The sequence below is a fragment of the Eubalaena glacialis genome, chromosome X (assembly GCF_028564815.1).
Source record: "Eubalaena glacialis isolate mEubGla1 chromosome X, mEubGla1.1.hap2.+ XY, whole genome shotgun sequence".
NCBI classification, from domain to species: domain Eukaryota; kingdom Metazoa; phylum Chordata; class Mammalia; order Artiodactyla; family Balaenidae; genus Eubalaena; species Eubalaena glacialis.
In genome coordinates, this window is record NC_083736.1 from 136,935,750 (window position 1) to 136,961,675 (window position 25,926).

General features: G+C 63.7%; 1 protein-coding gene across 4 annotated transcripts; it reads right to left on the reverse strand.

Moving 5' to 3' along the window:
• L1CAM (L1 cell adhesion molecule) lies at positions 1-24,977 on the reverse strand. Of its 4 annotated transcripts, none has more exons than XM_061177769.1 (28): positions 24,876-24,966; positions 15,646-15,779; positions 15,249-15,440; positions 11,787-11,892; positions 11,342-11,544; positions 10,257-10,379; positions 9,980-10,150; positions 9,285-9,396; positions 8,980-9,164; positions 8,708-8,839; positions 8,444-8,587; positions 7,638-7,749; positions 7,360-7,526; positions 7,091-7,247; positions 6,754-6,878; positions 6,506-6,616; positions 6,055-6,252; positions 5,798-5,868; positions 5,402-5,624; positions 4,676-4,791; positions 4,261-4,462; positions 4,045-4,167; positions 3,759-3,932; positions 3,540-3,659; positions 3,255-3,410; positions 2,609-2,743; positions 2,178-2,250; positions 1-1,414 (listed from the first exon to the last, which is right to left on the reverse strand). In XM_061177769.1, the coding sequence occupies exons 3-28, from the start codon at positions 15,322-15,324 to the stop codon at positions 1,183-1,185; spliced, it is 3,747 nt and encodes a 1,248-aa protein (XP_061033752.1). In that variant the 5' UTR covers positions 15,325-15,440; positions 15,646-15,779; positions 24,876-24,966; the 3' UTR covers positions 1-1,182. The 4 variants fall into 4 exon arrangements, with proteins under 4 accessions (XP_061033752.1, XP_061033751.1, XP_061033750.1 ...); XM_061177768.1 differs by having other exon boundaries at positions 15,592-15,779; XM_061177767.1 differs by lacking the exon at positions 15,646-15,779 and having other exon boundaries at positions 24,876-24,977.
• Between the last annotated feature and the right edge of the window lie 949 nt (positions 24,978-25,926).

The window sequence follows — 25,926 nt, forward strand, 5'->3', positions numbered from 1 at the left end:
TTTGTTTCCAGGTTTTTATTTGCCTTTTATAATTCTGATATTTATGTACATATATATATATACTTTTGCTTTTTGTAAAGGGCTCATCAACAGACCAAGCAAAGGCATATGGGGAGATGGTGGCTGCTGGGCGGGAGCACAGCAGAGCTGGGAGAACCAATCTTTCCTTTTTTTTTTTTTTGTCTGTTTTTATTTTTCCTGGGATGGGATCATCAAAGCGAATTGCTATAAAACCTAGAAACCACCTAGAGACTCAGACATCTGCCTACACGCTAGTGGCATATGGGGAAAGGGCAAGGGTACAAACTTTCAAAGTCACGGTGTATTTACATTCCCAAGGTGGGGCTGGGGGAGGCTGAGGAAGGGGACTGTTCAGACTGGGGTCGGGGGCGGGGGGTTACTAAGGGGTCCTGGGGTGCGGTGGAGGCTGGGAGAGGCCGGGGCCAGGGGGAGGAGGTGAGCCTGCCCCGCACCTGGGCAGTGACGGAGGCCACTTGGATGTCGTCTGGTGGGTACCAAAGGCAGCGTGTGTATGGAACTCCTGAAAGCCGGCCGCAGGGTGCGGTGGGCCGAGTGCGACACCGGCAGGTGGGACTCTGGGCTCTCCAGATGGCCTCCTCTGCACCCATGGCCAGCCTGCCCAGCTCCCATCCCAGTTGGAGCAGAGATGGCAAAGAAAAGGGAGCAGATGGTGGGGACACCGAGTCCTGTCCCCTGTCCCAGCCAGGCTGGCCAAGGAACGGCTGGGGGTGCAGGTGCCAGCCGTGGTCCTGAGGAGGCCCCACCAGGCAGCATCCCCGCTTCCTCTGCCCTGACCACAGCCTCCCTCTGCCCAAAGGCCGGCGAGGCAGCACCTGACGTGTGGGTGACTGGCCCCCGAGCTGGAGCAAAGCGGTGTGTGCCCAAGAAGGGGTGCAGCTGGGTTTTGGCAATCAAGTGGGGACCAGGGAGTCAGAAGGGGATTAGAGGCAGTGAGTTCCTCTTCTCTGCCCCCGACTTAAGCCTCCCTCGGGCTCAGGGTCAGAGGGCCGGGCCGCAGCCTGGTGAAGAGAGGGAGGGGCCTCAGTCCCAAGGTCAGGGACCCAGCACAGGCCTCGGACTGGGGGGTCTTGGCCTCTGACTCCCCTGCGGCCTGGCCCTGGGCTGTGCTCTGCCTGGCCTGGCCTGGCTGGCTGGACCCTGCTACTCCAGGGTCCCCGCAGGGTTGATGGGGGAGGCGGCCCCTGAGCTGTCGTTGCCTCCTGCCGCCTCCTTCTCCTTCTTGCCACTGTACTGGCCGATGAAGGAGCCGTCCTCGTTGAACTGGACGTCCACGCTGCCCCCGTAGTCGGCCAGGCTGTCATCACTGCCCAGGGGCTTGATGTCTCCGTTGAGGGATGGCTGGCTGCTGCCGAAGGCCTTCTCCTCGTTGTCACTGCAGGGGGAGGGCGGAAGGGAGTGGGAGGCTGCCCAGCGGTGCCCAGCAGGAGCTGGCAGGTGCTGGCCTGCGGAAGGAGGCCTGGCTGGGGGCGGGGCAGAGCCCCAGGGGCCTGGGTTCCGCCCGTCTTCCGTCTTTAGTCTTCTGTCTTCCGTGCGCTCTGAACGTACTGGGGCAGAGGCCCTCACCTTGGACACACTGCCGGGAGGGCAGGTGGCATGCATAGCACGAGTGGGGCGAGGCTTGGGCGTGCCCTGGATCCTGGGGGAGGTGGGGGGCTCGCGGGGCCTGGCTCCCATCTGCAGACGAGATGGGCAGGGGTACCTGTACAGCTGTGGCCCCGGCAGAGCCCAGAGAGTGGGAGCTGGGATGGGGACAGGCAGGCCCGGGGGCTGAGTGTCAGCGCTGGCTTCTCCCTGAAATCGGGAGCTGCCGGGCCAGAGAGCCGGGGGAGCGCAGAGGCCCGGCAGGCAGGGGCCAATGGCACTCCCGGGCACACGGCGGCCACGGGAGGCTCCCGGCCCTGCAGCCTAACAGCATCTTCCCACCAGCCCTGCCTTACCTCTCCAGGGACCTGCCGGCACCCCGCAGCACAAAGGAGAGAGAGAGAGACAGACGGGGTCAGGCCTGAAGGTGAGCGGCTGGGCGGCCCACCAGCGCCTGCTCCGCCCCGGCTCACCTGTACGCCTGCTCCGCCCCGGCTCACCTGTGCGCCTGCTCCGCCCCGGCTCACCTGTACGCCTGCTCCGCCCCGGCTCACCTGTACTCGCCGAAGGTTTCGTCCTTCATGGGCCGGGCCTCCGAGTCCACCTGGGTGTCCTCCTTGTCCTTCACTGCAGACACAGACAGCGCCCAGCTGCTTCTCCCGCCCCAGCCTCTCACTGGACAAAGGGCCTCGCCCCAGGCGGGGACGCACGTGAGGCTGTCCCTTTGGGCTCTGAATGCTGACAGCACCCTGTTTCAGCGGCTCTCAGGAACCGAGAAGCCTTCAAGGGTGGACCGCTCACCCCACGTGGGCCTGGCTACCACGCACTCCGGTGTGCGCACAAACTCCCCTTAGGCCTCCTGCCCGCCCCCAACACGCCCACCCCATCCTGCCAGGGGCTCCCGGGACCAAGGAGAACTCGTAGGAGGGATGGAGGGGGGCCCTCGGCGCGACCATCCTCCCTGAGCCCTGCAGTCAGGAGTTACCTGAGTACTTGCCACCCTTGCTGCGCTTGATAAAGCAAAGGATGAGGAAGATGAGAAGCAGGACGATGATGGCGCTGACGAAGCCGATGAACCAGCCCTCCGTGGCAAAGCCGGCGGGAGGGAGTCTCACTCGGCCTGGCAGGGAGAGTGGGAAGGAGAACGAGCCCAGGCCCGGGGTAAGATGCTGGGTCCCGGGCACTGCAGACCCACCACCTGAGCCCGCCCCCCCCCCACCCAGTTCCCAGCCTTGTGCGCGGGCTTCCCTCGGAGCCTCTAGTTCCATCGGTCCACTCCCGACCCCTCCACCCCCGCGGACTGGGCAAGGGCAGGTGAGGGCCAGGCCCACGGACACCAGAGGGCCCAGGAGGAGCGATAAGCTGGGGCGAAGCGTGCTTGTAGCTGATGCTTGCGGGGGACCCTCTGGGGGGCAGGGAGGAGGACCTTCTGCAAAAATGGTTGCCCTGGCAACAGTTCAAACAGAGGATACAAAAAGGGATCGTTCCAGGGACCCAGACTTCTCCACCCTGGGCCGAGGGGCACCCAGGTACTGGCAGAAAGAGCCGAGCCGTGGCCTGGGGCCCGAGGTGGCTGTAGCCTGGCCGGGGACGGAGGGAAGCTGGCCAGTCAGTGCCCGAGGCTCCCGCACCAGTGCCGTTGGTCCTCACGGCCATCTGGTGCAGGAGCGCCCGCTCCTTGAGCAAGTGTATCTCGTAGTCGGTGTCAGGCTGCAGGTCCCACTGCGTGTAGGAGCTCTGGTTGTAGCTGACGTACTGCGGCGGGAGATGAGCGCCCAGCTTCTCATCTGTAGGGGTGAGAGGGCAGCAGGGGTGAATGGGAGGGCCCGGCAGCACCCTGGCTCCACGCCACCCCCCAGCCCCTCTGGGCCCTGAGCCCCCTTCCCCCCTACCACGGGGTCCCCTTCTGCGCTCACCCCCCAGGGCCTTGAACCAGATCTGGAACCCGAAGTTGCACTGGCCCTCCTTGGGGACCCAGGAGACCACGCTGTAGTTCTCGCCAGCCATGGCCGAGATGTTGCCAAAATCCGGGGTCCCTGGGGATTGAGAGGAGGGTGTGGGACCTTGAGGCAGCCCCCGGGCCGCCCTCGTGGGCCCGGCTGCCTAGCCCGCCTCCTCAGCCCCCTCCAGCTCACCAGATAAGGCCATGGTGCCTCCTTCCCGAACGATTGCCTCTCCAGGGCCCTCCTTCGTTGTGGCCTGGAGCTGGAAGCGGTACCGCAGGTGGGGGCTGAGGTTGGTCAGGTTGTGCGTCCGCAGCTCAGGGTCCGGGAGGTCGAAGGACAACTGCTCTTTGCCCCCATCATCCACTGCGAGGACAGGCGAGGAGTCGGCTTCGGCCGCCAGCACTGCCCAACCCCCCGGCTCCCCCGCACCTCCCAGCCGGGCTGCGCCGAAGCCCTGGGCCCACGACACACGTACGAGGTTGGTAGGAGAGCACGTAGCCCGTGAGCACGCCATTGTGGCTGAGCGGGGGCTGCCAGTGCAGCAGCAGGCTGGTGTCCGACTGGCACTCCAGGTGCAACGCCTCGGGGTGTCCAGGTACTGCGGGGCACAGACACCAGAGGCAGGTCGTCGCCCTGGCAACCCGGGGTGGGGGGGGAAGGGCGGGGCAGGGGCGCAGGGCGCAAAGCTCACCTCCCTCGGGGGTGCTGAAGGTCATCTCGCTGGCGGGCCCCAGTCCCCGGCCGTTAAAGGCCCGCACCTCCACGTGGTAGGAGCTGTAGGGCCGCAGGCCTCCCAGGATGCTGCTGGTGCTGTTGGCAGGCACCACCACGTGGCCTTTGTGGACATGCCTCTTGCTGTGCTTCCTCTGACTGCCCTCCCACCAGTACGTCACCTGCAGGTGGACAGGAGACCCCGAAAGGGCAGAAGGCCTCTGGCAGTGACCCTGGGGCACGTGCGCCCCACTGCCCTCCCAGGGGAGCCTTTCTTCCAACCTGAGGACTTCCGGGAGAGCAGCTGGCAGAAGCCCGCCCCCAATCTTGTCACGCCTGGTAGCCTCACCCCTCACCCCGGGGATCTCCCCAGCCCCTACGCCTTGGACTCTTACATTGTATCCCCGGAGGTGGCCCTTGACCTGGGCTGGGTCCACAGGCCACCACCTGACCAGCACCGTGCTCGAATTGAGGATCTTGATGCCTTCCAGCTCAGGGCTTGCCTGGGGGTCTGGAAACGGCCAATGACATGGATGAGGGCCTGTGGCATCCTGAGGCCAGCCCAGAACCCTGCCCTCCCGCAGGGGGAAGGTGGATTTGGATGCGATGTGAGGGGCGGGCACTTTGATGAGTAGGGCGTTCGTTCGCATGGTCTCAGGGTCTCTCCCTGCAGGCTGTTTATTAGTCGCGAGAGAAAACGGTAACCACGTGGAGGAGTAGCTAGAAAAGATCTTGACTGGATGATCAAACTTAACATCTCGTGACGTTCTAGACTCAAGGAAAGGAAAGAAGCAGGATAACTAGACCCCATGCAGGATCCTGAATGGGACCCTGGACTGGGGTAAAACAGCACTGGTCCACACAACGGGGGTATCGGCTGCCACCCAGATAGATGCAAAGTTATAGATGCCAACTTACTGACGGTAAATTTCTTTCTGGATTTTCGTAACGGCACTTTGGTTATGTAAGAAAACATCCTTACTCTTAGGAAATGCACTACTGTATATTAAGAGGTAGGGGCTGGGCACCTGGGCGGACCCCTGAGGGCTGGGAGGGGACTGGGCCAGGCGGCGCACGCAGGCTCCACCCCCGGGTGTGGGCGGGGCCAGCCCAATACTCACAATCCTCCCCAGAGTAGCCGACGGTGATCTGGGGCTCCGGGCCCTTGCCCTGGCTGTTGACGGCCTGGACCTTGATCTCATAGGGCACAAAGGTGGGAGTGTTGGACACCACCAGGAAGGGGCTGCTCACGATCTGCTCCTGCCAGGCCCCCTGCGTCTTCTGAGGGCGCCACTGCACGCGATACTGAACCTGGGGGGCGTTCCACTCCATCCACCGCAGCGGCTGGAGCGGGAGAGCAGAAGAGGAGCGGGGTGGCCAAGAGCCCCTTCCCCGGCCTGCGACCCGCTCCCCAGCCCAGCCTCAGGTCCCTGGTCCTTAGGACAGCCAGGGGGAGCCGCAAATGTCTGGGTCCCGGTCTTATGTCTGGGGGTGAGCTCAGCCCGGGGACCCCTCACCTTCCAAGTGATGACCATGTTGTTGGTCTCGTTTCCTTCCCCCTTCACGTCCACGGGGTTCTTCTCCGGGGCTGCAAAGCAACGTGTTAACACATCAACGCTGTGGGGCTCCTGCTGAGGCCGTGAAGGCCGAGGACCAAGGAAGCAATGAGCCGTTCTGGCCCTGGAAGCAGAGGAGCTTGGGCACAGTCATTTCTCTAGACTCTCCTTGCAGAGCCCAGGGGGCCCGGCGCCCGAGGCCCCTCCCGGGGGCTCACCTGCTTCTGGCGTGACCACAGTCTCCGAGGCTGGGCTGGGCTCCCCAGGGCCGTATTTGTTGATGGCAGTAACTCTAAAGGTGTAGTGGACATAAGGCGACAGCTTGAGGGTGGTGGAGGTCTGATTCCCGGGCACCTTGCCCAGACTGTGCCACTTCTCAGGCGCCATCTCCTTGTCCTCGAATTCAATGTCATACTCTGCCAAGAAGTGGAGTAATCGGCGTGTGGCCGGCGGGGGAGCGGTGCTGGGGCGGCAAAGTCTGGCCCTCCCCGAGGAAGGGAGAGGCGGCCCCAGGCAACTGGTGTTCCCGGGCTCCTGCGGCCAACCTGGAGCCCCCGAACGCAAGTGCGCGATTCGGTGAGGCGGGCGGCCGCGGAGCCGCGGCTCTGGGAGGAGGGCGGGTCCGCCGGGAGGGAGGGCTAATGGGGCGCCATGCCGGTGGCCTCTTACTCTCGATGGGGGCGTTGTGGTCGTCAGCGGGGCTCCAGGACAGGCGCACCTGGCTCCACTTCAGCAGGTGGCGGTCAGACAGCTCCAGCCGAGGCGCGGGGCCGGGGCTCCCTGAGGGCCACAGACGGCGGGTCTCGGGCCCACGCACACGCCGGCCGCCCCAGCGCCCTGCCCGAAAGGGCCCTGCAGCGTGAGCCCGTGCCCCCCACACCTCGGGGCCGCGAGCCCGATACCATGCCGGGACTCACCCACCACCAGGAGCTCTGCCCTGCTCTCCACCGCGTCCAGCTTGGTGCTGGCCACGCAGGTGTAGTTGCCCTGGTCGCTGTAGTCCAGGGTGTGGATGACCAGGCGCCCGTCCTCTATGAAGTACCTAGAGGGGGTGGGGGGCACGCCTGTCCCTGTGCTCCCAGCGGACCCGCTACTTCCCGCCACCTGCCCCTGCTCGCCCGCTGCCCTCTCCTGCCAGAACCTTCCCCCGCAAAGTGGGGCACGCCCCCCATGGATGAGGCCAGGAGGTCTGGATGTCCTGCTTTCCCCACTCTGCCGCCTCCCACCGAGCCCAGGTCGGGGCTGGGCCCGCACTTGTCACTGTCCCCGAGCTCCTGGAGGTCGCGACCATCCCCGCGCCAGGTGATGCTGTGCTGCAAGGAGGGGTCAAAGGAGGCCTGGCACGTGAACGTCACTCGCGAGCCTTTCTTCTCGATCGCGCTGCGGGGCCCCTGCGTGATCTGAGTGGCATCTGAGGGCAGTGACGGGAGGGGAAGGTCACTCCGGGGTCCTCCAGAGACCCTGACCCTCCCTCCTGGAGGGGCTGCTGATCACATCAGCGAGGCGCGGGGGTGTCACCGGACCTTTGACCTGCAGGTTAGCCACAATGGTCACGTTGTTTTGGTCGTTGGCAGCCTGGCAGAAGTAGTGGCCGGTGTCATTGGCCTGGAGGTCTCGGATGCCCAGGGTCCCGTTGGTGTAGGGGAAGAAGCGCTCGTCCTGAAGCACCGTCTTTCCTTCCCTGTCCAGCCTGGTGCGAGCAGGGCAGGCCTGGCTCAGACGCCAGCGGGCTCGGCCCCCCGGCCCTCCCTGGTTCCCTGGGCCAGAAGATGGTGCCCCCCGCCGGGGTTGGGGCACTCACCACTGGACGCTGGGCACAGGGGCTCCAAAGGCCTTACACAGAAGGTAGGCGGTGCTGCCCTGGACCGCCATGTACGTCTCGTTGTCTGGGGTCAGGATCTTGGCCGGCAGCTCTGAGGGAGGAGACATGGCAGGACTCAGGGCCGGGTGAGCGCCCACGCATGATCACGAGGCACATGCAGGGATTGGCAGGGCAGCTTCTCCCAGGAGGGCTCGCAGCCTCTGGAAGCTGCCAGTGACCCTTCCAGGCGTTCTCAGGCCCCCAAGAGCCCTGCCCATCTTGCTTGCCCGCACCCGGCTCTGGCCCCTGCCAGGCTGAGCCTCTCTCGGCCTTAGGACACGCCATCCCCTCTGCCTCAGATGCGCCTCCCGTCCCAGCCACCCAGGTCGTACCAATTATTTGAGGTCCCCCTGACAGTCTACCTGTTCCCCAAAGCCCCCCAGGCCTAGCCCCCTAGTCTTCCCCAAGACTCTGGGACAGGAGCCACTAGGCTGGCCTCGGGCACACCCTGGCCAGGGTGAGCCTCTGCTCAGTGACCTGTGGTGGGCCAGACCGCTCGCTGAGGCTGCTTCTTCGCCTGGAAATACCGACAAGAGCCTGCCTCTCCTCCATGGTCCCCACCCCGCTGTTGGGAGGCTGGGCGGGAGAAGAGGGGAAGGCTCCGGAGAGGAGAAAGGCAGCCACGGTAGACAGACCAGCTGCTGGGTGAGTCAGTCTGGTGGCCTTGCCTGATGGGCTGCAGGGACGGACTGGGGGCTACGAGGCAAAGAGGCGGCGGCGGCTGGGTCCAGCTGGCTGGCACTCACCGACAACATAAATGTAGGCATTGGCCAGCAGGAGCCCGTGCCGGTTACGGGCCTCACACTGGGTCACCATCGTGTCACTGGGCTGCACGTTGCTCAGGATCAGGGCTCCATGGTGGATCCGGTACTTCTGGTCCTTGGCCAGTTCTGTGTGTGCGGGAGGTGGCCCGCGGGCCCAGGGCCAGAGCAGTGAGCCACGCCAAGGCCCCTCCTCGTCCCCGCCGTCCCCAGGGCTCACTCCCTGTCCCTGCCCGAGGCCCCGCTCACCCTCCACAGGGATCCCATTGATTCTCCAGGTGACCTCTGGTTGGGGCCTGCCCTGCACTTGGCAGTCCAGGCGGGCAGTCTCTCCCGGCCCGTACAGATGGCTCTGGGGCTTGTGCAGCCAGTACGGGGCCGCTGCGAGGAAGGGGAGAGCCGCCCTGAGCCCGCAGCCTGCAGCCAGCTCTTGGCCCTGGCCCAGACCCTGCCCACCCCTGTGACAGCGGGTGCTGCATTCTGGGGAGCCCGAGTGGGATGAGCCGGCAGAGGCACCATACCCTCCACGGTGACGTGGTAGGCATGCCGGTCACCGCCCAGGGAGTTCTCAGCCAGGCAGCGGTACTCGCCGTCGTCCTCCTCACCCACGCTCAGCAGCTGCAGGGTCTTGTTGTGGTTCTGGTAGGTGACTCGGTCAGCTGGCATGGGGCCGCTCGGGCGCAGCCACTTGATGGTGGGCGTGGGGCTGCCCGGGGCCACGGGAGAGAGCACAGGGGAGAGAGGACCAGGCCGCTGACCCCGCCCCGCCCCGCGGCAAAGGCTCTGCCCGCCCCGCCCCCTCCCCTCGCAAGGGGCCCAGACTCACAAGCCCTCGGCGATGCACTCCAGGACCAGCGGCTGCCCCTGCAGGGCCACCAGGTGGCTGCTGGAGTTGGTGGGGAAGAGCAGGCGCGGCTTTCTGTCCATCATGCTGTTGGCTGTGAGGACACAGAGCGGGCGGCGTGGCTGACCCCTCCCCCCGCCCACGAATGTCCCAGGCTGGGTGACTCTGGACACCCCAGCGAGCCCCCAGGGCTGCAGCTTCCTCCTCTGTTAAAGAGAGGGCCCGGGGCTTCCCTCGTGGCGCAGTGGTTGAGAATCTGCCTGCCAATGCAGGGGACGCGGGTTCGAGCCCTGGTCCGGGAAGATCCCACATGCTGCGGAGCAACTAAGCCCGTGAGCCACAACTACTGAGCCTGCGCGTCTGGACCCTGTGCTCCGCAACAAGAGAGGCCGCGATAGTGAGAGGCCCGCGCGTCGCGATGAAGAGTGGCCCCCCGCTCGCCGCAACTAGAGAAAGCCCTCGCACAGAAACGAAGACCCAACACAGCCAAAAATAAATAAATAAATAAAAATTAAAAAAAAAAAAAAAGAGGGCCCCATCTCTGCCCTCCCCACCTGGGGAGGCGTTTGGGCCAAGCTGTCTTCGAGGAATGCCGGGGGGGGGCCTGACCGATGGGATGGGCCATGCCTGAAGGTGAGAGAGCAGTAGGGCGGTATATCAGAGCCTTTGGGACTCACTGGCCTTGACCCGGAGGTCAATGGGTTCCTTTTGAATGATGGTCCGGGTGCCAGGGAAGTGGGCATGGCAGATGTAGTCCGAGTGGTTGTCCGAGGTAAGCACATTGGCGAAGTAGAGGTTGCCGTTCTGGCCCATGGTCACCCGCTCATCCTGCTTGATGTGCAAGATCTCTGCGGGGTGCGGGAGGCAAGGAGGCAGAGGTCAGGACCCCCATCCAGGAATCACACCCACTGACACCCTCCCGCCCCCAGGCAGCAGCCCCTCGTGGGCACCCACTGCTGTTCATCCAGTAGATCCGGAGCGGCTCTGCACTGGGGGGTGGGTGGCAAGGCAGAATCACCGACTCCCCTTCCTCCACCTCGACAGGTCTCACTGTCTCCTTTGGCCACTTGGGGGTACCTAGAAGGGACAGAGAGGCTGGCACTGTGGGTCTCAAGTCTCCTCCCGGCCAAGGCAGAGCAGGGGAAAGGAGGAGGGCTAGCCAAGGGGGTGGGTCAGAGGGCCAGGCCATGAGGAAGTTCACGTAAAGCAGGCAGAGACTCTGGGTCCTTTTTGGGCTCAAGGCAGAGACCGGCACTCCATGCAGAGGAGAGGACGGGCAGGAGGCCAGATGGCTGTGAAGGGTTAACTCTCCACAATTCTCAGCTCCCACCAGGAGGACAGGATGAGGGCGGGTGGGGGAAGGCTGAGGTGCGGCGGTGGGGGGAGGGGAGCTGCGGAGGGATGCTGGAGTCACAGACCCTTCCATCATCCTGACACAGAAACCATGGCAACGGTTCCCAAGGTAACTGGAGGGGCAGAGAGGGGAGAGGAGTGCAAGCTCAGGAGGCAGAAAGCTCAGGGAGGATGGAATGCAGAGGGAAAACCCCAGGGAAAGGGCGACACAGATAAAGACAGAGCCGGAGAGCAGGAAGGAGGGAGCTGGAGAGGCCAGGTGAGAGGTGGAAAGCAGAGGGGAGAGGAGACAGAGCGATGGGGGAGGCGGAAGGAGGTGACCCGAGAGTGGTAGAGAGGAGATGGTAATTCGGGGATGGACGGGGCGGAAGCCAAAGCCCAGGTAGTGGCTCAGACAGGCTCAATCCTCCACCCATTCAGTCAGTCAACAAGCCCAAGCCCACGCGCATCCCCCAGGCGGCAGGCCCCCGAGGCCAAGAGGGGGTAGAGCACAGAAGAAGGAGAGAGGGAAGGGGAGATGGGGCCGACCAGGAAGAGCGGAGAAAGAACAAGGCAAGGAAGGAGGACGTGGCTACGGGCACACTTAACAGCCAGCTGAGGCTGGACTCCCACACGAGCTCCCCAGGCCTGTCTGGGGACCCTGTCATGTGCCCCAGGCCCTCCCCAGTCCCTGCAGCGCCTCGCACCCTCGGCCATGAGCTGGATCTCGTGGGACATGGCGGTGCCCAGCCTGTTGCTGGCAAAGCAGCGATAGGCGCCCTGAAAGCTCTGGGCGAAGTTGCTGTTGTTGCCTGTGATGGTGAAGGAGCCAGAGTGGGGGGCCTGGTTCACGGTCACACCCAGCTCCTCCTTGGGTTTGAAGAGGACACCGTCCCGAGTCCAGCGGAACCTGCGGGCAGAAAAAGGCTCAGAGGCCTGAGGTCGGGAGCCCAGGACCGGGGCTGGCACAGGCCAAGGCAAGGCTGCAAGCCGCCAGGGGCCCCGGGGACGGGCTGGGGTGGGGCGAGGACCAAGGGTGACAAGGGAGATCTGGGGTGTCTGCGCCCAGCAGTTGGGAGGCCCTGGGAGACACGAGGGCTGGAGATAAAGTCAGTGGTCAACCCCAGGGCTTAGAGGGTGAAGGTCACTCACTGCACTTCGGGTGTGCCGCTGGCCTCACACTTGAGGCTGACATCATCTGTGGGGAAGACGACCACGCGCCGTGGGGACTGTTCCGTGATGACAGGGGGCTCCATCACTGGGGACAGGATGGGGACAGCGGTGGTGAGGATGGCCGCTGGCGGGCAGCGCGGCCTTAACCCCTGCTCCGTGGTGAGGGAAGCAGGGTCTAGAGCCTTATAGGCCCCACGGCAATGGGGTTGCGGGGAGAGGAGGAAGAAGCTCGGCCAGAAGCTGCTGGGGCAAATGCGGGAGGAGACAGGATAGAGAGAGGACGGCACTAAAGGTTACCGAGAAAGAAACTAGAGGGGAGAGATGAAGCCTAAGGGAAGGACAAAGAGTGGGAAAGGAAGAAGAGAGACAAGGAAAAAGCCAAAGACAGAAACCGAAAAGGGCAAACCCCTCACAGGCAGAGAGGGGACCAGAGGGAAGGGCGGAGCAGCAGAGAGAGACGGGAAACTGAGGCAGGGAACCCAGCGGACACAGAGCAAAGATGCCCCAGGCACCCCAGGAGAGAGGAGCGAGGCTGATGCGGCCTCTGGGCCTCCAGCACAGGACCCAAGACCAGAAAAGACTGCAACCCGCGCAGGGCGCACGGCACACAGGGAGAGCTGAGCATGTGCAGGAGAGGGGGAGGGGCGTGCTGACACCCCCTCTTTTCCTCTCCCCTTGGCCTTCTGGGAAACACTCCCACCCTCCCCGCAACTTACCGTGGTGTCCTTCATCTGAGAAATCCGGGCAGCAAGGGAGAGAGGGAGAGAAAAGCTGACATGCCGCCCCAGCAGGGGGCCCTGGCACAGGAAGAAGTAAGTGCGGGAAGGCACCCCTGGGGGAGGGGAGGCCGGGAGAGGAGGTGTAACGTGGGGACACGTGCCGGCCTAGAGCTGTGGCAAGTCGAGACCCAGAAAGAGGGGACACAGCCCGCATCACCAGTCCTGGGGTGGGGCAATGCCCAGGGGGAGCCAGGCCTCGGCTCCAGCAGGTAGGGAGAAAGAAATCCGTGACTTTAACAAAGAGTGTGCTTTGAACAGACCCTTGCATCTTCCTGGCAGGGCCTGCAGAACTGACCCCCACCCCACGCAGGATGCCTCAGAAGGCTGGGAGGCAGACAGTCCTCAGCCAGGGCACCCTCCCCTGCTCCAGCCCGCTTCCCTCCTAATCCAATTAGCACAGCTCAGTGTTTTCAATTACCCAGGCCCAGCCTTCAGAGCCCAGCTGCCCCCTCCCCTCCAAACCCTCCCAAAGGCCCTGCTGAATCTGAGTTTCCATTGCCTGCAGGGCCGGCGCCAGCCCTCATTTTCTCCCCTTCCTTCCTCTCAGCCTGCCACCAAGCTCCCTGGAGCTGAGGCCAGAGCTACTGCCCCCAGTGCCGCTGGACTCAGCCCAGCACTGGCCAGGGTGGCTGTGAGGAGGGGAGAGCGGAGGGAAGGGTGGAGAGCAGTGGGTTGCCTCTGAAAGCTTTGTCTCTGCTGAAGACCTCAGTGTAAGGGCCCCCAGGAGAGAAGAGGGGGCTCCCTGGGGACACTGCGGAGAGGGCCCTGCGCTGGGGAGGGGCCAGTGAAGGCAGCCCAAGAGCCAGAGACAGAGAGAGGGACGACAGGATGGGGAAAGCAGGAAAGGAGACAAAGGGGCCTGGAGTGGCCGGGGAGGGAGAGAGCTGGAGGATAGTTTCCAACAGGGAGGCACCAGGCCGCCCGCCATATTGTATTGGGGTCAATAACAAGCGCCAGCCGGTGCCCAGGGCAGCCTCAGACTTGCCGTGGTCTTTGATCTACTTCTCTTTCCTCTACCCTGCCTTTCTCCAAATTCTCCCTGCCCCTCCACACACAGGTGTAGCAGGGCAGGCTGATGCTCAGGGCAAGGCCTGACAGCAATCGAGAGGAGAAGGAGGGGCAGGAGGACAAGCACGTGTGTGGGAATGTGGAAAAGTGGGAGTCTGGGCACACGCGTGGATGCTCCAGGCTGAGCTGCAGTGACTTTGTGAGCATCCGCTCATGTGTCTGTACATGGGTGTGTCTTGCCGGAGTGCATCTGAAGGCTGTGTGTGCCTGCTTACATTCAGTGTGCAATTCTGTGTTGCACACCCACTTCTGTGTTTGTGTGGATGACCGTGTTCCTTTGTATCTAGACTTCTCACTGTGCCTCTCGGAGTCTCTGCGCCTGGGTGGATACAGGTGGCTCGTCCGCGTCTACCCACGTGCTTGTCCGTGTGCATCTGCAGCTGGGGGAGTGGCACGGGCGTGACTGCATGCACCTACGTGTGTGTATCTAAGGAGACATCCCCGACCTTTCTTCCCATCAGCCCCTCTCCACCTCCTCCAAACCCTCACTGCCCCCCAGTGCTAGGCGCCTTCCAAGCCCACCTCCCTCAGCCCCTGTCCCATTCCCGGCATGGACAGTCCCCACCTTCAGCCCAGGGCTCATCTCTCAGTGATGCTGGCCTCCAATAGGTCCAGGCTCAGAGACAAAGGTGGAAAGGTGAGGGGGGAAGGGAGTGGAGCTACCGAGGATACCGCCCCTCCCCCAAGCCCAACAGCCACTTACAACGGTGTGTTTTCAGGAGAAAATGTCATCACAGTAACACACATTCCACACACACACAGGCACTCACATGCACACACGACCCACTACCATCCAGTGTCAACAGCCAAATACCTACAGACCTTCAAAAACGTGGCCAGTAAGTAACGGTTATAGTGACTCACAAACTTACCCATATAGGAAATCAAACTCACACCCGGGAACACCCACACTTAGCCCATTACACCACACACATCCACAAATACATCCAGACAAATATAACGTCTGGCCAACTCACAAGCATACACAAACACTCATGTTCAGTCACAACCCTCCAGCCACACTCCCCAACACCCACGCGCCTACCCGTGACCCCCCCAAAGGTAATACTCCAACAGCCCCACCCCCAGCCCCACCAAGTAACTACACATCAAATCGCGAGGATCCAGAAGGCTAAGGGGTCCTTTCCTGTCTCAGTTCACAGAAAGGGCTACCAAGGGCCCAAGATAGGATTACCCAAGCCAGAAGCCGGAGTGAGGCTAGATCGAGCTAGCTGAGGACTGGGGATGGCTCCGCTCACCTGCCCGCCCCATCCTTGGAGGAGGGGTGGGGAGGGCCGAAGTAGAGCGCGGAGGCCCGGAGGAGGAGGGTCCAGGGCCTGGCCCGCTGTCCGTGGTGCTGAAAGCTCACCAGCCCTCCCTCACCTCTGGTCCCTGTCCGTGGTACTGAGATACCCCGAGCCTTCCACCCTGTCCTTTCCAGAGGTACTCAACGTCCTGGGTACCTCTTGCCCACTCCATGCCCAGGAAAGGAGGGGTGAGGGGCCGGAACCGGGAGAAGGTGAAGAGGTAGAAGATAAAGAGAAGCCCAGCGCGGCGGTGAAGGGAGGCGCCGAGGCTCCCTCCGGTTACTCACATTCCTCGGGGATCTGGATGAGCAGGCAGGGGCTGCACAGGAGGAGAGGCCACAAGTACCGCAGCGCCACGGCCATCTTCCCGGCGGCGCCGGCGGCTCGGCGCGGCAAAAGCCGGCCGGGCTCGGCTCAAGCTCCGGCCAGAGGGAAGGGGGCTGGTGGGCGGCTTGGGGAGGGAGCCGGGGGTGGGGACACTGCGAGAGGGGAGGAGAGAGAACGGACGGATGTTAGTGACTAACATCTGGGCGAGCCTGGGCTCCTGGCCCCGCCCCCAGCCCCGCCCCCGGCTGTCCGGCTCCTCCATCCCTCCATCCCTCCCTCCCCCCCCACCTTGGAGAAGGCAACCTGCAAGAGACAGCAGAGGCTGGGGCTCCAGTTTGCCTTTCATCCCCTTCCTACTCTCTGTCTGTGCCTCCTCCGCCAGCTGCCTCTCCAGCACCAACTTGTTGCCCCATCAGCTCCCCTGGGCATGCCACAGGCTGCTCCGTGCATGTCATCCCCGCGTGTGACTCAACATCCCAGCAAGCAGATGCCTACGGGCATGAGTGTGGATGTGGGTCTGCATGTAGCCAAATATGCACATCAGTGTCTTTGTGGCTGTGTGTGTCCATTTTCATCTTCTCACGAAGGGGGATGCACTCATGCGTGGGCGTGTGCACGCAGAAGTATGTGCGTGTCTTGTGTGTCTGTATCTATGCGGGATGAACCCTCATGTCTGCTATCTGTCTGCACGCACAAGCATGCCTGCGCACATATGCGGAGAAGAACTCTTGTCACCGTCTCATTGCTGTGCGTTTCACAGCCAACTGATCCCTGCGCGCTGTTCAGGCCTAAAAAGCTGGTGGGGGGCAAGGGGGACCTGGGGAGTGGGAACACGGAAAGAAGGAAAGGGGCCCAAGAAGGCTGCATTTCACAGAACAGGGTGAGGAAAAGGAAGCCTGCCCTCAAAAAGTGGCAGGAGGGAGGCAAGGAGGAAAGCACCTCCTTGCTGTCCCTCAGGCTCCTGGGGGGACAACAGAAGCGACTGTGGCCTCTCCCCTTCCAGATGCTCCAGGCCAGGGTCACAGCAGGTGTCAGGAAAAGCTCTGGGACAGTGTTTCTGACATCTCGAGTGTCTGGCAAGCCCACCTTCTGGGTCTTTTTCTGAGCCTTCAGGGCTCAACTGGTAGATGTGTCCACCGCAAGCCCAAGTGATGCCAGCTATATGCACATCCCACCTGCATGCAAGAAGCCCCAACGACTGAGGGCCCGGGGGAGGGGGCTTCTCTGCCAATGACTAGAAGAGAAGACACTCCCAAGAAGACAGATCGTTTTGACTCCAAACAGGAAGAGGTGTGAGAAAGAGACCGTGGTAAAAGTGCAAGAAGGGCAAGAACAGGTGGCTGGGTGGCTGAGAGCTTGGAGGCTGGGGCCTGGGTCTGGATGCGTTCACCAAGTCCATCCCGGGCATCCTCGCTGTGCCCAGCCAGGACCTTATGAAAGCGTGGACCAAGCCTCAGCCAGAATGCTGAAGGGGTGGGTGGGGAGGCCTGGAACGCCATGCTAAGACATCCAGACTGTCAGGAGGCAACCAGAAGCCACATGTTGGTTTTGTGTAAGGTGACCCGAGAAGAGTGGTGAATTCAGCAGGCTGCCTGGGGACTGGGCAGGGAAAATGGACGGTGGCGAATAGCAATTAGATTAGAGCTCTCAGACTCCCAGACCCAAAGCTGGAGGGGGAGGGGGAGAAGCGCCAGGGTGGGTCAACGTGGACGGGCTGAAGGCCAAGAGAGTGACTTGGAGGGTAAGAAGCAGCAAAGGCGCGGCCAATTCCCAACTGGCAAGAGCCAAGCTGGGGCCCAGAAAGGAGGAGCAACAGCGGCCCTGCTCTGCCCCCACCTTCCTCCACAAAGCCAGTGCAAGCAGCGTGGGCGCCATGCAGCCTTGGCCTCAGCTTCAAGGCCTGTAGGAAGCAGTAGGAGACTCAGATCAGAGGGCAGGTGATCAAACGGCAGCCTTGGGAGCTCTGAGCGCTCTGGTCTTAGGAGGGGGAGGGGAGAGAAACGAGAGAGAATCTCAAAGGCGGACCTTCCCGCAGGAGAGGAGACTAGAGCACTCCCTTTGCTGGAATGATGATGGCTGTTTGTCCCCAAACTAGGTTCCCAGAATGGGGTTTGGCATGTGTACCCCAGTGTATATGCAGGGGATATATGATACCCCCAAACCCCCTGGTCCCCACTCTCTGCCCCATCCCAACACCCCCCAGTCTCACATCCAACCTCTTTTAGTCTCTGGTATTTGCCACCCAGCTCACCACCTTCCCAGGCACTCAGAGACGGGCAGGAGCCAGAAGGCTGAGAGGCCCCTGACAGCTGGGAGGGGCTCTGCCTCCTCCCGTCCCACTGCTGCCGGCTCTCTGATCTCTCCCCATTCCTCAGGCAATTACAGAGCAAGCAGCTCAGGTTGTCAGCTCGGCAGGCCCCCACCCCCCCATCAGCACCTCCAGGGGCAAAGGAGGCGGGGGAGTGTTCCACAAGCTGGTGTACAGATGGAGCCAAGGCCATGTCTGCAAAGGGGGGGCAGGCCGGGGGAGACTGAAGGGTGACAGACAGGGTGAGAAAGAGGCAGGAGGGAGCAGGAGAGACAGAGAAGTAGGGCTGGGGGAGGGAGGGCAGGGAATGGGAGACAAAGACGGATGCTGGACCACCTCAGTAACCAAGATGGAGAAATCCAGAAACAGAGACCCAGGCAGCGGGGAAAGGAAGAGAAGAGAGGAAAGGAGTACAAAGGATGAGAGACAGCTGCAGAAAGCACTGATGAGAAATGGCCGAAAGAGCAAGAAGACTGGGGGGTGGGGGGGGGGTGCGCGCACACGCGCGTGCACACCTACGCACAAGCCCAGTGGCGCCTCCTCGGCATCCTTGTCCCTGGGGGGTGTGCCAGGCAAGAGACAGGAGAGGAGGAGAGATGGACCTGAGTCAGAGGAGGTGGGCTTCTTGGGCTTGGAGGTGAGGTTGGACTGACAGGTAGGGTGGAGAGACAAACAGAAGGCAGAGAAGCTGCGAGCCAGGACCACAGACAAACAAAGCCCACAACGACAGATACAGAGCAGCACGTCCCTGGCCACTTGTGGCACTAGGGCAAGGAGACGGTTATAGGCAAGCTGAGCAAGCCACTGCTGGCCAGCCCTCAGGGAGCAGGTGGGGATCCCCACAGGGGAGGAGGGAGAAGCACCCAGAGGACCCCAGTGGCTCCCTCCAAGATTGCTGTTGGCATGGAGAGAGCAGCCGCCTGGCTGAGGGGGTGCCCGTGCGTCCATGGGCCGGCACAACCGTGAGTGCCCACGTGCTGGGGGAGGGGACGACCAAGGCAGGCTGAGTACCCATCCTCTCTGGAGGCCTCACGAACACTCACGGGGGCAGGGAAGGAGAAAGGGCGTGGCGGGCTCTGAGGTGGAAGAGCCAGCAGGGAGGGGCTCAGTGGGACCCTAGGAGAGCGCCAGCCCTGGCCACACTCTGGGTCCCACGGCCAGTCCTCTCCTCTGGCCTCCGTCCTCTGACCGGGGGGTGGGGGACACTTGGGAGGTCGTGGAGCCAGGCTGAGACCTGGGATGGCTGCACACAGGCCCGCCAGCTCCCAGGTCCTGCCAGGAGTCCTCTCTGCCCCTCCCATCTGAGAGAAATGCACCTGCCCAAGGAGAAGTCACAGGCAGGTAGCCCAGCCCGTCTGTTCCGAGTGGGGGCAGCGCTGGGGGCTCAGCCCTGGTATGTGAGATGGTCAGAGTGTGAGTGCCAGGTCCACGTACTTGTAGGCTTGTGGGGGCACTTGGCGGCACCTATGCCTGGGCTGTCCCCTCAGCAGGGCTGCTGGGGGCCTTCCAGCCTGTCGGTGTGTATATGAGGGTGTGGGTGTCACCTACACCCCAGGCACTGTGTTCCTTTAAGGCTCCTCCTCACCCTCCCCCCCAGGCTGTGGTTGGCGGGTTTCCATGGAGATGGAGCCAGCTCCCTCCACTGGCAGAGATGGGGGAAAGCTTGCCGCAGCCTAATGGGTTATTTAGATAATACATGAAAGAGGCTGCTGGGTGGGAGCCCCCACAGGTACCCGAGGGCCCCGGAAGTCTTCGAGGACGGCTGCTTAGTCCTTGGTGCTCTCTGCCTCGCCCCTCCCTAAGGGAGAGCGCGCCCTCAGCCCCCTTAAGGCTGCGGTCTCCAAGGCAACGACAGCTCACCTGTAATGGACCATTCTCCTTACAGGATAAGGAAGGGGCGGGACAGAGGTTAACCCTTTGTGGGAGAGTGGGGAGAACAGACAGTCTCCATTGAGAAAGGAAGGGGGTATCTCACCATCGGCAGCCAGACAGACATTTCCGCCCCCCCTATTTTATTAACTGAATTCGCGGAGAGCACTTACCGCACGCCAGGGACTCTTCTAAACACCCCTACACGCATTACTCGTTGAATCCTTAAAATCACCCTGGGGAAGGACCACTACCATTATCCCCATTTTATAATTGAGGAAACTGAGGCTCAGAGAACCGGAGCACCATGTCCAAGGTCATGGAGGTAGCACTGATGCTCGGCAGGTATGGGGCTCTAGTTGGGGTGGAGGCACCCAAAGCCGCCAAAGACAACTCGGGCGGTTAGCTCACCTCTCAGCGTCTCAGGCATCCCAACATGTATGCCTGCTTGCGTTCGCAGAGGGTCAGGGCCTGGACAAGGACGGGCTCCAGGCCGGCCTGCCCCCTGGGGAAGGGCCTATTTGCTAGGCAGATGGCAGGCAAATGCAGGGAACTGGGAGGGAAATCTTGGGAGGAGGCCGCGCGGAAGTAGGATGTGACCCACATCACGCCTCAGCACAGGGCAGGAACCACCGTATCCCTCAACCCCCCCCAAGGACTCTGCACAAGAGAAGGACAGCCTGGGTTTCCTGCTCCCCGCCCTGTGGCTATGCAGAATCTTGGGTTGCTCTGACCGCTTTCTCAAAACCAAAGGCTCCAGGGCCCCCTCACAAAGAGCACTTGGCTACCTGGAAGGCCCCTCTCTCCAGACAGAGCTCGGGCACAGCATGGACTCCCTTCCCGTGCAGAAGGGAAAACTGAGGTCCAGTGAAGCAGGGGCCAAGACCCCGGCCTCCCAGGTCCCTAGAATGCAAGCAGTATAGCCAAGCTGCCCATGCACGGTTGGGGAAACTGACGCCCACGGCCTAAAAACTGTGCCCTTTCACCCCCTCTAAGCCCTCCTTCCAGCTCTGGAAAGTGGGCTTAGAACAAGATCAGAAGCCCCCAACCTGAGAAGTGAACCTGGCACCAGCGGGGGGCTTCAGGGGCCGGGCAAGAGGGGGCGACATATATCGGCTCCTATGGGCCAGCAGGGCCTGCCCCAGGACCCAGAGGAGGGAAGGCAGGCAGTGCGGGGGAGGGAAGGTGCCAGGCAAACAGAGAGGCGGGAGGGGCCCAGCCCGAGGCCCACCCGGAGCTGCTCAGCCCTGCCGGCCCTGGGACACCTGGCCCAAGTGAGGAGGGCAGGGGGCGCCTGGAAGCAGCTCAGACACTGCCAGGCCCCTCCAGCCGCCTTGGGGCTCCCCATTCCAAAGGGTTAAAGAGCAGAGGGGGCACAGGAAGCCTGGGAATGGACAATGGAGCCTCTGTTGTTCCCTGGGCTTCAGCATTCCTAAGGCATGAACGCAGGCGGCCAGGGGAAGGGCCAGAGGGCACCCCCCCCCCAGCGGGAAGCCCCACGACTTACAGGGAGACACTGCGGCCTCCGCAGCCACCACCGGCAGCCCCGCCCCTTCCCAGCACAGGATCATTGCGGGCACAGGAGGACCTGTGTGCGCACTCTCACCAGCACACACATACACACACGATTGCACACGTGCAACCAGATGGCTAATGCCCACACATGCGAACAGGAACACGGGACGCCATGCACACACTCCCACACCCAAAGCCGCCCCGTGCAAACCTCCGGACCAGCGGCCCGCTCCCAATCTGCCTGGCTCTGAGCACTTCAGAGGGAAGCGTGCCTCCCGGGGACTCATCACCTCCCTTCAAGCTCCACCATCAGACTGGTAGGAAGACGGCCCGGCTCAGAAGGGCCCCTCAGCTTCTGGGCCCCTCAGCCGAGTGCGCAAAGCCCAGGACACTGGCGCCTTCCTGCTCCACCCAATCCGAGGCCGCCCCTGCCGGGTTTAGGGCCAGAGACTGGCGTGAGCTGCCGGGCGGCAGGACAGCGCCAGGTCCGCCCCCCACAGCTTCGTGACCTGGGGAGAACACGGAGGGGGGAGCGTAGGCGGTAGCCCGAGGCCTTGGATGGGGGGCACTGGACAAAGAAAAGCTTCTGGGAAGACTAGCAGTCCATCCAGACCCTCCCCCTGCAGAGGAAGGCCACCCTCCCCGGCTCCTCCCTCTCTCAGACCACAGCCTCTAGGAAGCCACAAAGATCCTGTTGATATCTGGGGGGAAGGTGGGCTGGCCTGGCTAACCGCCCACCGCCTCCCCCAGGGTCCTCTGCTGGTGGCCACCAGGTGCCCCCTGTACACCTTCCAGGTCAGACGAGGCCCCCACGGGAGGTCTGGGCCCAACCCAAAGGCCTAGAGTCCAGGGGACGTGTGCTGGGTGGCGGTCACCCCCGTGCTGAGGTGCAGAGCCCGGGCCGAGCTTGGGCGTTAGGAATCAGGGCAGGGATAGGCGCAGAGAGAGAAGATGGACAAAAGGGGAAGTGGGGAGATGGGGACAAGGGCATCCAGGGAGGGGTGGGGCAGGCAGAAGCAGGGGAAGGAGAGGAGGGCAGGGCTGTGAGAAACTCCAACAGAGCAGGGAGGAGAAAGGCGAAGGTGTGGGAGTGGAGGTGTAAAGAGGCAGCGAGAGCAAGGCGAGGGCAGGGGAAGCAGGACCGGGGCATCCAGGATGGGCCAGGTCAGCGAGCGGGAGGGAGAAAGACCTGGGGGGGGGTAAAGCCCCCCCCCAGGGCCCTCAACCCAGCCTTCCCAATTATGGGAGGAGGGGCAGGGCAAAGACAGCAGCCCGCTGGTCTGCATCACAGGGTGGGACAGAACCCCTGGGATGGCGCTCCGGGTCGCCACTCACGCCCACAGAGGGGGGCCTGGCGGAGCAGGGCAGTTGGCTGGGATGCCCATCTTGGCCAACCTCTGCCCAGGGCCCCCCTTTGCTCCATTCTCCCCAGAACAGGCCCTTCCTAGGCCCAGGGCACCCCCGGGAAGCAGCCCCCCTCCTCACTCCAGACCTGTTTCAACCTTTTGCCCCGAGAAGGGGTTGGGGGAAAGCTCCCCTCACACCTTCGCCCTGACTCTCCTGAAGGTAGGCCCGGCAAGGCAAGGCCACTTGCCCCACTGGCAGAAAGAGTGCCCCAGGAGACGTTCTGTCCAGCTGCAGCCATTTAGCCTGGCACCAGGGACCGTTTGCCTTGAAAGGGACCTTGGAGATTAACGAGTCCATGCCCCATGTGATAGCCAAGAGGGCTGAGACTCAAAGAAGGGAAAGGACTGAGGGTCCCATGCCACTGGGGTGGGCAATGGCGGGTGTGGCACACGGGCTGCCCCTCCACCCTCCCCAGCTGGCCTCGCCCAAGTGCGCACCGTGGAAGGCATCCGCCCCAGCACGGGAAGAGGCTGATGGGGGCACAACCTCAATCCCGGCCTCCCCTTTCCCTGCGAATAGTCACAAAGGAAAACAGAAAACCAATCCACACCCCCTGAAGACAAAGACGGTGTTGGTCCAGTTTGTTACTGGCTTTTCCATGGGTAACCCCGAACCTGGTCCAGGCAGGCACCTTGGCAGTGCAGCTGCCCAGCGAATGACTGCCCGCCCCGTGGGCCACTGAGCTCCTGGGCTGGGAGGAGCTCCTTACTGCGCGCTAAGCGCCGGCTCCGAGCTTTGCAGGGGGCTGGGCGCTGGGCGTTGGGGGAGGAGCCTCTTGGGAGTGGGTTGTAGCAAAGCAGGGAGACTGAGGCTGGGGTGTGCTGAGCAGGACTCTCCCTCGGTGATCAGATCACCCAGGATCCTTAATTTCTTTTGTTCTTTTTTGTATATTTCAAGCATACCACAATAAGATGTATCACTTTTGGGACACACACAGACATAAATAAGTACGAAGAGAGAGAGACTAGGGTGCAGCAGAGAAAATGTCCAGGAGCCGGGGACGGGTTGGGGGGGTCCCCAGCCTCAGCACTGACAAGCACTTGCCATGTGGCCACAGATTAGCTAAGGCCCCCCCCCCGAAAGCTAGGGAGCCCATGGGTGCACGTGTGGGTGTTGCATGGGCGCTGCGCCAGGTGAGAGGCCAGGCCAGGCTGAGTCCCATCGCCTGCAGCAAGGAGCTGGTGGTCAGAGGAGAGAGGCCCCAGGCCGCCCCCTGTCCCAGCCACCTCACAGGGGACAAGAAAGATGGGGCTCGGCTGCAGTTCTTGGAAAGAAAGGGTGACTGGCTTATTCACCCTCGGGGCCACGTGAGTCAGCAGAGATGGCACCGGGCTGCCCAGAAGCCCCTGCCTCTGGGTGGAGTTAACTGGAAGCAGGGCACCTACTTAGAGGGGGAGTGTCAGGCCCCCCACTTCTTGGGTGGGGGTAGATGGCCCTGGGCCTGCCTTCCTGAGACAGGCAGCGATGGGCTGGGCTCCAGATACCCTGTAGGGGCAGCAGGTTGTACTAGCGGCTCTTTGCAACCCCTGCCAACCAAGAGTCCCCCAAAATTTGCCCTAGGAAGGGGGGAAGAGGAATTGCAGACCCCTCTCATAACCAGACAGCGATAGGGAGACCTGGCAATGGGCGAAAGACCTGCAGTGGGCAAGGCAGGGCCCCAGGAGCTGAGGCCCTCCCCGCGTCCCCCTACCTACTGGGCCCACATTCTACACTCATGTGCGCAGCCGCACCCTGCTGGGTGCCCAGGCCAGCCTCACTCAGTGCGCCCTTCCTCGGCCACAAGAGCCTGCAGAATCTGCGGCCCCAGAGGCACCCCACGCTTCCAGGGCAGGAGACTCTGGTCCTGGTGCAGGCTGGGAGGGGAAGCCCGGGGAGTCCAGGCTGGGGTTTAGAAAGGAGGAGGAGAACAAAGCCCCCCTCCCCACCTTGGGGCTGAGGGCCAGGCAGCGCCCAGCCCAGTTCCTTCCCCTGCCCCCCATTGCAGGGGCAGCCTAGTCTAACCTCCCCCCAACCGTGCTGGCAGCTGGATTTTCGGCCAAACAGGACTCTGGACTGGGGAAGGGGGGCAGCCACGCCCCGGGCCACACCCCACGGCGGCCGATGGGGGGGTGGGGGTCACGGCCCACCGCGCTCCCCTTCTCACCCACTCACACACCCGGAGGGACGTGCCACCTTCAGCCCCCGCCAGCCCGCACAGACCCTGCCTGACTTCCCCCGGAGCATCCCTCCCCGGGTCGGCATTTCGGGCGCCGCCCAGGTACTCTTCACCTGTCGGGCTGCGGGCCCCGGCCTCCTTTCCCTGCCCCGCTGCGCTCCGCGGGGCCCGGAGCCGGGTGCCCGGCCTGGGTGGGGCTCTGGCCGCTCCGCCGGTGGTCGCGGGCTGGTCCGGGTGGGGCTCCCCGCTCTCGCCCCCGGGGCAGGGCTGGGACGGGAGGCTCGGGGAGCTGCAGGCGCGGCCCGGGCGCGAGGGCAGGCCTGCCCGCCTTACCTGCGCTGCGGCCGCCGCTCGGGCTACGCGCCCAGCCTCCGCACACGCCGGCCTCGGACCCGCCGCCCGAGCGCGTCTGCGATGCTGATGCTGCGGCGGCCGCGGCGCCGGGGCGGGGGCGGGGGCGGGGCGGGGCGGGGCGGGGCGGGCGTGCGCGCAGGGGAGGGGGAGGGGAGCGCTGGGGAGGCGGGGGAGGGGGAGTGAGATCACCTCCCCGGCCGCCCGCCCCGCCTCGCCGCGCCCCTCGTCCCGGCGGAGTTGGGCTGCCGAGGCCGGCACCGGGAACCGCGGTGACCCCCTCCGGGAGGGAGCTCAGTGGGACCCCCGCCGCCGGGTCCCGCCTGACCCGCGCCCGCAGCTCTGTAGTCCCTGGCCCGGCAGTGCCCCGCAGCAGGGCACCCACGCCGCAGTGGAGGCTCCGGGCAGGAATCTCGAGGCAGGGGTGCCCCCGGGGCGCGGTGCTGGGCGGTGGGGAGAGGAGTCGGGTGGGGAGACAGATCCCCTCAGCCTCCACCCGGCCCTCGAGGGCGCTGGCGAGCGACCGGCACCCACACGCGACGCGGTGTCGGCCGCGCCCTGGCCGTGGGGTGTTTGGACGCCCCCCCTCCCAGGGCAGGATTCCCGAGGCCCTGGGCTCTTCCCGGAAGCACCCCCCTCCCATCCTAGGCGCTTGGTCCGGGAGGGGCGCGCGGGCGTCGATCTCAGCCCGCCAGGGAGGCGCGGAGGGGCGCGGGCTCCTGCGCAGCCCAGAGCCGGGGGGGCGGGGCGGGGGGGCGGGGAGGTTGCTGAGAGGGCGCCCCTCGAGCTGCCATAACCCATCCCCAGATCGTCCTCCGACTCCCTGTCGGTTTCCCCGGCGTCGTATTTCTTTGTCGTGGGGATTGGCCCCATCCCGACCTCTCCCGGCGGCCCCACTCCTCTCACTGGAAAGCGTGGGGAAGCATCTCCTCCCCAGCGCCCCCCGCCCCACCCCCGCCAAGGCTCGCGGCCGTGACCTCCGAGGCCAGGCGGAGGGCATAGCTATTCCGGAGTGAGCCGAGCCCAGCCGCAG